The 11,266-nt window shown below is 42.1% G+C and overlaps 1 protein-coding gene across 1 annotated transcript in view; it reads left to right on the top strand.

Moving 5' to 3' along the window:
* The first annotated feature begins 10,205 nt into the window (after nucleotides 1–10,205).
* Nucleotides 10,206–11,266, top strand: part of C5 (complement C5) — a 90,338-nt gene continuing 89,277 nt past the window's right edge. Inside the window, exon 1 of the mRNA XM_081528669.1 lies at nucleotides 10,206–10,270. Coding sequence (XP_081384795.1) covers nucleotides 10,206–10,270 — 65 coding nt within the window. The remainder of the gene's footprint in view (nucleotides 10,271–11,266) is intronic.

The following is an 11,266-nucleotide window of genomic DNA, read 5'->3' as shown; positions in this document are numbered from 1 at the left end:
TCGGCCTTGTAGCTGATCCTACCTGTATGCCTGCCTTCTGAGGACTACATCCTGGGATTGCCCTAGCTCTGGTAACGTCATTTTGTTGGACCCCTGATACTGGCTGCCTCTCTGCTCTTGTTCCTTTTTGAAAGTACCCTATAGATACGGGCTGCTGAAAGGAATGCTCCCTAAGCATCTAGAGTTTAGGACATTGTCTGTCCCACCCTGGGGAGCTGACCTACTTTTAGGTCATAACCCCTGACAATCTGTACATCCACTGTAAGTAATTAGACTATTCTGTCTTTCTAATAACCATCTCCTTCCAAACACTTCTACCACCTCATCCTTCTCCTCTGGATTTTAACCCCTTCACCCCTATTGTCCTAACCCTCATCCTTTTACCCATTCCCATTATTCTAGTCCTCAGTCCTTCTGTATGTTCAGGAACTTCTCTAACCTTCCTGGAGTCAAGACCAGCAGTTCAATGTTGCCTATTATATAGCCTCTTAAAACTTTCTCATCGTCTTGGCAATCTTTGTCACTCTGCCAATGCCTTGCCCTGTGTTATTTGAGGAGCCTCCATGTGATGTGCTAAGAGACTTGCCCTTGGGGTCAGATTTGAGTTCTTTTTTTTTTTTTTATAAATTTATTTATTTTAGTTGGGGGCTAATTACTTTACAATATTGTAATAGTTTTTGCCATACATTGACATGAATCAGCCATGGGTTTACATGTGTTCCCCTTCCTGGACCCCCCACCCACCTCCCTCCCCATCCCATCCCTCTGGGTCATCCCATTGCCCCGGCCCTGAGCCCTTGTCTCATGCAGATTTGAGTTCTTTCATGGCTTAGCTGCTCCAGAACTGGCTTTGTGGGCATGAAGCGTATGCAGTGGAACAGGGCCTGGCACTCTGAAGGGCCCCACACAGAGTCTGGTGCTCCGTTGTTCCTGTCTTGAAATCATTAATGATTTTATCTCTTGGACTTGCTTTTTGTTGTTGTTTGCTTTGTTCTGGCTGCACCGGGCCTTCCCCGCCCCACACAGGCATCTCTAGCTGTCATGCCGGGGCTTGGTTGCTGTGTACAGGAATCTAAGTTCCCCTGTCAGGGGTCACATCTATGTCCCCTGCACTGGACGGCAGATTCTTAACCACTGGACCACCAGGGATGTTCTGAGCTTGTATTTTATAAGTAAAACCTGACAGGACGATGGAGAATGCATTTGAGTTACCGAAGCCGTGTGCGATACAGGCGCCCATCACCCCTTGCCGCCCCCTTCCCGTAGAGCATTCAGAATACCCTGGGGACACAGGAGTGCAGGGGACCCCCAATGTGCAGAAGTTTAATGAGACTCCGAGTGAGTACACGGTGAGGAGTCATGTCTACGACGAGCAATCGGGGCGTGCTGACAGCCCCTAGAGGCCACATTTTCCACAGGAAGCAGGACATGTTTGAGCGCAGAAAGATGACAGCGGCATTCGGAGAAGCGCCGAAGGCTGAGGCACGCCATCATATTCTTTCTTGTTCCTGTTGTTATTAGCCAAGAACTTACACTGACTACGATGATACAGAAGGACAGGGAAAGATAGGGTGATCAATAGCTCCCTTTCCTTTCAGGCTCTTCGTATTTATCAGTAAGCAAAGGTCTAGAGTGCCGATAGAGCACACACATATCAACAAGTAAAAGGCAGCAGCTGAGTTGGTTTTGTACAGCAGGTGCACCATGGCAAGATAAGGGAGATACTACAGAAGAAAGGAAAGGCTTTATATTTTAGAACTTTCAACAGCACTTTTCTTGCTTTATGGATAAGCAGCTCCACACTTGTGTCTTGCACTGGGACCTTCAGATTTTGCAGGCGGCCCTGACCGCTCCTTTCTGATTCCGGGCAGCCTACCTTTCTTCCGTCTTTCCTTCCGCCCATTCTTTTAACCCTTTCTGAGCATCAGTTTCTTTATCTGTAAAATGAAATAGTGTCAAACCATGCCAACCATTATCAAGTGGCCTCTGCTGCTGTTCATTGTATTTATTTCTTATATAACTTCCATGGAGACATCCAGAAAACGTCCTGAAGGGGTCTATGGATAAGCGAGGGAAGCGAACAGCATGCAAAGCTGGGGGCGCACTAAGCCCTTAGAGGTTACTGGGGGGGAATCCATCAAAAAGTTTTCTGATATTTGCCTTTTTCTTGTTAATGGAGACTTTTGTATGTTCGCAGGCAGAAAGAAAGGAGTTGGTAAAGCAGGAGAGATAAGATGCTAGAAAGAATGGACATATGAGCTCCTTAAACGTGTATATGACTTTTCATTGCTCAGGGATATCACATTTAAGCATTCCCATGAAGAATACAGGGCAGGTGTTCTTATTTCCAGGAACTGTAGAGGCTAGCTCTCAGAAGAGACATAAAATGAGAAGCTAGAATTTACCCTGGAAAGATGTCACGGATTAGCTTTGACCCTCGGCTCTCACTATTCCAGCCTTCCTGGGATGCTATTAAGTCACTACCAGCAGATGGCGCTTTTAAGCAGGCCTCTGGGCCCGTAGTTAAGAACTGAAAGCGCACTTGCAAATTAAAGATTTTTTTCTTTTTAATTGAAGTATGACTAAACAACAAGAATAGATGATTTATAATATTGTGTTAATTTCAGGTGTACAGCATAGTGATTCAGTATTTTTGCAAATTATACTCTATTTTAGGTTATTACAAGATAATGGGTATAATTCCTTGCGCTAAATGGTGTATCTTTGTTGTTTATTCATTTTATATATAGTAGTTTAGGCCCCGTATGGAAAGGAATTGAGGCCTCCTGCTCAGAGTCGAGAGAGTGAGCCACTGTGCAGGGAAATCTTCCAGCCACGGTCAAGCCTTTTGGTGACCGCAGCCTCAGCTAACAGCTTGATTGCCAACTCAAGAGAGAACCTAAGCGAAAACTACCCAGCTAAGCCATTCCTGAATTCTTGCCCAATAAAGCTGTGAAGATAATTGTTTATTTTAAGCCTCTAAATTTTGGGGTAATTGATAACATAGCAATAGTTAACTTGTACTCTGTAACAGCTATTTTTCTAAAAATGCAAGTCTCATGAAAGCACCTGTATTCACTACCACTACTAATGGGCAACTGCTCATTAGAAATGGCTTTGCTGGATAATTTTGTGTTGGGTTCAGGTTTTCTCAAGAGTTTGCAATCAAGTTGTGGCTGGGGCTGTGGTCACTGAAAGGCATGACTAGGGCCAAGGATTTATCTCCACAGGGACTCACCTGCATGAGGCCTCAGTTCCTTTCCACATGGGCCTCTCCACAGGCGTCTTGAGTGTCTTCACTACATGGTGGCTGGCCTTCCCCAGAGCAGGCAGTCCAAGAGACGGCACGGTGGGAAGGGCAATGTCTTCCATGACCGCTCTCTGAAGCCGCACATCTCTGCATTTGCTGTATGCTATTGGTCAGAAGAGCCGACCCTGATACAGAGCGGGAGGGCATCACCCAAGGCCATGAACACCAGGGAGGCAGGGACATTGGGCCACCTTGGAGCCTGGCTACCACATCCAGCCACTGGATGAGTGCATGAGCACCAATGCATTACAGGCATTAGAATCAGATAAGAGAGCTTATGTTGAACAAGAAGTATATTATCTGAAAAAGTATGTGACAGTGAAGCCAAACAAGAGGTTAATGGCCTGAGCGTCATTCTTTACAAGGTCTAACATATAGAAAAAAATAGCTTCAGTGAGGTTATAAAACTGAGGTTATGAATGGGGAGTGGCACCCTCTTCTGTCTCTTTGTTTCCTCTGAAGAAATGTGCTTAACTGCCTTCTATCACAAACAGAATGACTCATTTTCTCTTTGGGCCTCATTACTTTCCACTCCCTCTACATCCTCTCCTCAGGAGTCCTCCCCTATTCTCTTACTGAGTCAGGAACCCGAGCGGATGTGTTATTTCAATCCACCACTCTGGTGACATGCAAAAATAGTTTGAGCAACAGCTTTCTTCATCTTTCTTCAGTTACCATTTGGGAACTTAAACCCTAAATCACCCCCCCTTGGACTTAAACTTCCTCTGACATGGCTTATCTCGTTGCTCCTGGTTCTCCCCTTCTCTAGCCTTTCCTGCTAATCTCCCCAATTCTTCATCCGCCTGGTTGCCTCTCCAGTCAGTCTCAACCTGACGCCCTATGAGGGAGACCCAGAGTAGTGCTTCACTTACGTCGCAGCTATTCCCAACTGGTTCTTTTGAACCTTCACCTAAATGTACAGTGGTATCTAAATGAGAATCAAAATGTGCGGAGTAGGCTACAAATCCTTAAACAGTCTATAAAACAGAGACTCAATCCAGACGAAAAAGTTGGTGTGTGTGCTAAGTCACTTCCGTCATGTCCTACTCTTTGCAACCCTATGGACCATGGCCCACCAGACTCCTCTGTCCATGGGATTCTCCAGGCAAGAATAGTGGAGTGGGTTGCCGTGCCCTCCTCCAGGGGATCTTCCAGATCCAAGGATCGAACCTGTGTCTCTTATGCCTCCTGCACTGGTTTTTTACACTATCGCCATCTGGGAAACCCAGGTAGCTGAAGACTGTGTCAAAGAGAAAGACAGACTTTAGCAGGGCTTGCTATCTCTCTTCTTTTTCCCACTGATTCCAACACAATCAAATCCCCATCTCTGCAAGTTGCTAGATTTGTTCCTTGAGGCAAATCACTGTATTTCTCTGGGTAATCACTGTTTACTCATTGGTCACCTGAGGTCATAGTACCTTTCAGAGTGGATATGAAGATTAGAAACGGTTTTATGTAAGTTAATTATTACAATATCTGGTAACACGCAAAAATAGTTTATAGCTAATAATTGGTACCTATTGTGTTGTCATTTTTTGGATGATCTCTTTAAAGGTTCAAGTGTATTCTCCATGTCTGAATTTCATATAGCACCTGGTAAAATGCAATGGAGTTTGTAGCCCTTCTTGAAATTGCGAATTAGCATTTATAAGCTTTCTTCTTAATCACTAGACCTATTCCTGGGAAGTAAGAAAAATGCTTCAGGCAATATCTTTGATACAGAGAGAGGAGGATCTTTCCAAGTGTAGATCTTTTACAGCTTATGAGATAAAAGTAGAAGGGTACACATAATCTGCTAATGGCTATCAACCATAAACAAGAGGAAAATATTTTAAATCTTCTAAAAAAAATTCTGTTCTGTGGGAGGCTTTTTGTACTCTTTCACTCACTAAGTTAGAATGTCAGACTCTCAGGAAGTATCAACTATTTTGACTTCAAGAGTTCAGTCATCTAATCTCAGATCTTTAATTGACAACAAATGAACAAACCAGAAAGGAAGTGGGGGCAAAATTCTGCTGGGCTCAGTGATAAAGAGATTCTTCCATCCTGACAGCCAGTTCTGACTGGCTGCTGTCAGGAGGGTAGAACTGTATTTAAAGACAGATTGGTGTGATCCTATACACACACATATATATTTTTAAGTAGAAGATCATGACTGTGTCTTACACTAGTAGTAAATAATAGCGACCATTTTCAGGTTCATCCTGTGTGCTAAGAGCTTTATACATATTTCATTTCATTCTCCCATCAGCACTATGAGGTTTTACTGTTTTGATTTTATAGATAAATCACATAGCTAATTAGACAGAGCCAGTGTTTGAATTTAAGCCTGCCTCACTGTAGGCCATACTTCTTTCTCAATGAAATATTTAAAATGTTTAGAAAAATACAGCAACTGATCTATACACCCCTATAACTGCCACTAAACTTTACTGAATTATTTGTAAGATATTGCCATACTGGCTTCAGATGTTCCTTTAAAACAAAAGGTAATAGATACAGTGGAAGCATATACCTCTTCCCTATCACAAATTTCTCCTTTCCTTCACAGACATAACAACTATTCTGATTTAGAATTTACCTTTCACAATTATGGGCTTCCCAAGTGGCACTAGTGGTAAAGAACTCACCTGCCAATGCAAGAGACTAAGAGATGCAGGTTCAATCCCTGGGTCAGGAAGATCCCTGGAAGAGGGCGTGGCAATCCACTCCAGTATTCTTGCCTGGAGAATCCCAAGGACAGAGGACCCTGGAGGGCTACAGTCCATGGGGTCACAAAGAGTTGGACACGACTGAAGCAACTTAGCACACATGCATTTCACACTCATATCTGTATGTCATTGCATGCATGCATGCTCAGTTGCTCAGTCATATTTGACTCTATGTGACCTCAGGGACTGTAGCCCACCAGGCTCTGTACGTGAAATTTTCCAGGCAAGAATACTGGAGTGGGTTGCCATTTCCTCCTCCAGGGTATCTTCTAGAATCACCGGTTGAACCCACATCTCCTGCGTTTCCTGCATTGGCAAGTAGATTCTTCACCACTGAGCCACCTGGAAAGCCCATGTATGTTTTTACATTTGTATAAATATAAATGTTATTATGCTTTTTGTGTCATCCCAGCCAACATTGCATTCCATGGTATGAATATACAGTAATATATTTATCATTGTTACGTTGCTTTAGGTTGCTCCCAAGTTTTTGCTATTACAAACAATTCTACAAAGTGCATTCCTATACTAGTGTTTGAGGCAAATGTGTGAAAGTTTTCTGGGATATAAACCTAGAGTGTTTATTTTCCTGTTACCCTCTAATCAGGGTTCCTGCAGGCTGGGGTGAATTCCTGGTTCGATGTTGGGATATCAGAGTCTTGGATATGGGATAGAGGTATAAGATTGAGAAGAAAAAGGTGGTTTTTAGAGGGTGTGATGTTGATAGCCCAGGTCACTTGAGAGAGGAATTTCCACACGCAGCTAAGCAAGGGATCTTGGACTCAAGGAGAAAGATGTTGGTTCCTCCTTTGGCCTAATCAACTGAAAACTAATTTCAAGATGGTTGTGGGGATTTATTAAGAGACGAGGGAAATAATGAATGGGCCAAGTGAAACAGGAACACTTGGAAGAGTGTTTTTAAACCAAGTGTCCAGGGACCCTAGGGTTCCTATAGAGCCTCCTCAAGGCCATCTGGGGTGCCCCTGAGCAGAGAGCAGGGCCATCCCTTCTGTTCACCTGGAGCACCTCCATTCTAACTAGTTTCCACACTGGAGTTCCCTGTAAGACTTTGTTTCAATACACTTTTTGTAGCTAAATGTCTTTTCAAATTTGTTTAAATATTTTGGAAGACAAGTAACCAATGAGAGGCATTTACTCATAAGGTTCCACAGCTAGCTGTAGTGTATACCCCAAGATTTCCTTCCTCACTGGTGTTATGGGCAAGCACTTAGGTAGATTCTGAGTGAGTTGCATCCTGCAGTGCCCGTAGCAGTAACCCATATTTAACCCTCGTTTCTGCAGAGACACCAAATTGAAGGTATAAATAGGTTAAGCATAATAGTAATAGTACTTGACTGACTGTTACTACCCTGCTAGGAGCATTTTCATGTCACGGTGACTTGAGAGGATAATAATTCAGCTACTTGGCTGCAGTGAAGAAGAGGTGCGTCGAGGCTTGAGAATCAAGCAGAACTTGGATTAAGAGAGGCCTTGTGAGCTAAGTGAGGTCATGGAGGGTCCATCTCAGGGTCAAATTGAGGTAGCATTAGCAGGAAGGTCAAGGGACCACCACAGTTCCTGCCAGACCTGGTTTCTCCTCTTTAGAGATGGATTATCTGTACATAAAAGGGAAGCCCAGGTGGTGCAGTGGTGAAAAATCTGCCGGCAGTGCAAGAGACGTGGGTTTGATCCCTGGGTCAGAAAGGTCCCCTGGAGTGGAAAATGGCAACCCACTCCGGTATTCTTGCCTGGAAAATCCCACAGACAGAGAAGCCTGGTGCACTGTAGTCACAGGGTCTCAAAAAGTCGGACACGACTGAGCACCATCCACTGCTGCTGCTGCTGCTAAGTCGCTTCAGTTGTGTCCGACTCTGTGCGACCCCATAGACGGCAGAGCAACAGGCTCCTCCGTCCCTAGGATTCTCCAGGCAAGAACACTGGAGTGGGTTGCTGTTTCCTTCTCCAGTGCATGAAAGGGAAAAGTGAAAGTGAAGTCGCTCAGTCGTGTCTGACTCTTAGCGACCCCGTGGACTGCAGCCCACCAGGCTTCTCTGTCCATGGGAGTTTCCAGGCAAGAGTACTGGAGTAGGGGAGCACCATCCACACATCTGTATAAAAACCAAAGACTCCTCCACAGGTCAACATTTTAAAATGTAAAGAAGAATCCATCTTTGAGCCAAGTTTGTAAGATTAAAACATTTTAGTTATAGGCAATTGGAAATCTGCAAGCTGTTGAACTCTAGTTCTATTGAGAACCTGTGAAATCCATTGTTTTTTAAATGTTTTCTACCAGAGAAACATGCCAAGGGTAAGTGACTAATATCATTTATCAATATTGACTCCATAGTACAAGCAAATAAATTTCCTTCACTTCAAATATATCTATGGTCATTTGAATGTTCTCCTTTTCTCCTAAAGATCTTTTCCCGAAAATGACGGCAAAAGTATTTTGTTTGTTTTAACTTGACCCATCTTTCGCAACCCAGTTTAATTATTTTACAGATTTCCTTCTGAAACAAATAGGTCAGACAATGGTGGTGGTTTAGTCTCTAAGTCGTGTCTGACTCTTGCGACCCCATGGCTTCTCTGTCCGTGGGATTCTTCAGGCAAGAATACTGGTGGGTTGCCATTTCCTTCTCCAAGGTCAGACAACAGTGACAGATTTTTGCCATTTCAATAATCTATGTAAGAGACACTGGTAGTGAACTTTGCATATCAAATTTTCCTTTGCACACCTTTTTTCCCAATGAATTCAGTACAAAGTGTTGGTAAAATAGAATCTTATTAATTCAAAAGAAGGGTCACCAATGTGAACATAAAACATATGAACTAAAGAAAACTGTTTGGAGAAATCTGTTTTGCTACTGTGAAATAGGATGCTTATTACCCACTAAGCTAGGAACCAGCGCTGGTAGAGGGAAGGTAGTGAATAAACGCTTTCCAGCATCATAAGGCTTCCCTGGCGGCTCAGACAGCAAAGAAGCTGCCTGCAATGTGGAGAATCCAGGTTAGATCCCTGGGTCAGGAAGATCCCCTGGAGAAGGGAATCGCTACCCACTCCAGTATTCTTGCCTGGAAAATTCCATGGACAGAGGAGGTTGGTGGACTACAGTCCATGGGGTCACAAAGAGTCAGTCATGACTGAGCAACTAGCATCATAAAAATCTTAAATATAAGCATCTTAAAAATCTTAAAAAAATTTTTTTCTAAATTAAGTATAAGACTCATATAACAGGAAGCTTCGTTTTCTTTAAGCTCTTATATTAAAATGATTAAAAACCTCATTGAAAAGCATAGCATAAGTTTATTTTTTAGAAAAGAAAGATATTCTGTGCCTGAATGAATCCAAATTTTGAATTTGTGGTGTCTGAATTAATAGATCTTGAGGCTATCCATTCCCTGCTAAAAACTAAAGTATTTGATTCATCATTTATTTTGTGGAAAATGATACAGCGTCCTCAGCAGGATATTTTCATTGCTAGTCACAATCTTTCCTCCACCTAACATTCAGCTTCTTTTCTAGACTAGGACAGATGGACAGGGAGGCCTGGCGTGCTGCAGTCCATGGGGTCGCAAAGAGTCGGACACAACTGAGCGACTGAACTGAACTAAACTGAACGGACCAAGGACTTATTCCTTTGCAGATCTGTGTTCTTCTTCTGCCATTTCCAATGCCAATGACGCTATCATTCAGGTCTTCTCTAGAAAGATACCTCACATGCCCTTCTAAACCAGGCCCATTCTAAAATCACCTTCATGTGAAACTGAATCCCGGTGGGTCTCCATCAGTATCAGAGTGTCTCCAGAGGCATGCTCTCACGATAAAACTTTCAGAGCAATTGCCTGGTCAAGAGACAAAAGACAATCAACTTACTGATTTTAACTTTGAGGCATTCATTGCAGTGCCAAACATTTATGTTAGAATCCTTTATTTGTATTAATCAAAATAAATTCTCTAGGTGTAAATCTGTATAAAATATCTTCCTATAAAAATCTTCTACTTTTATACCTGGACATTAAAGAGTGTTTCCACTCCAATTTTACTTTTCCTACTCAGAAGTCCCTCTTCTTGACATTAATAATTAACCAGTAAACCAACTTACCCAAGTTCTTCAATTTCGGTTTCTTTAAAAAGGAGAGTAACTTCAGGAGGGTCATATCGGTGGTTCACCACTACCTCCAGCATGGGCCTGTGGGGCGTACTTTGTTTTTTAATCTTCTTGGGGAAAAGCTGGGGCCAGGAACAAACGTAAGTAAAAGAAACTATCTTTATTTTTCAATGCATCTTATCAGTGCAATGAGTGAAAAATCAAATACAACAGACTGTGTTAATTTGTGAATTGCTTTCTACTTCTGGAAACAAAAATAGTCTCATCTCTGAATAAGAAAATCATGCAGCATTTTGATTTGATGTGTGGCTAACAACAGGACAGTTTTACAGGTTTGTTTTTTTAACTTTAAATTTTTTATAGTGGTATAGCCTATTAACAATACTGGGATCGTTTCAGGTGAACAGTGAAGGCACTCGGCCATATATATACATGTATTCCTTCTTCCCCAAACACCCCTCCCATCCTGACTGCCACATAACTTTGAGCAGAATTCCATGTAGGAGTTCATTGGTTAACCATTTTAAATATAGCAGTGTGTATATGTCCATTAAGGGATTGTTATTTATAAAACTTTACATGAGTGATTATTCAAATTCTTCTTCAAAAAAAGCACAACTAAATTTAAGATAGCAAACTTCCTTGCGTTGACTGCTTATTTCTATTTGGTGTAGAATTTTCCTTGTGTTTTCTGTGTATTGTACATAGTAAAGCAAGAGTTACTTGGGGGTCAATTCTAACACTGTGGTTTGAAATCTACTGATGTGATTACTTCTAAATTTGTGAGCTCATGCTTCACAAATTACACACGATAATTTGTTGAAAATTATTATTGAAACAATTGTATTTAAAACTAGGTCTTAAAATATTGATCTCATGTCTAGAAATAACATCTTAGTATTGAAAAGGAACTAGAGAATATCTAATCAAACCTATCTCACATACAAGTATAAATCCAGACAGAGGAGGTAACTTGCCAAAGGTCACACCACTAAAAGGAACAGAACAGAAGTAGAATCTGTATTAAGACTCCTCTTTATTGCTTCACCTGTTTCCCATTTTGTCATAAATGTACATGTAAATATGTAAAATACATAATAAATATCAATGTATACCTGAGATGTCATAAATTTTAG

Source organism: Giraffa tippelskirchi, chromosome 1 (assembly GCF_054371585.1).
Source record: "Giraffa tippelskirchi isolate mGirTip1 chromosome 1, T2T-mGirTip1v1.2.pri, whole genome shotgun sequence".
Classification (NCBI taxonomy): Eukaryota; Metazoa; Chordata; class Mammalia; order Artiodactyla; family Giraffidae; genus Giraffa; species Giraffa tippelskirchi.
This window is presented reverse-complemented; position numbering and strand designations above follow the sequence as displayed.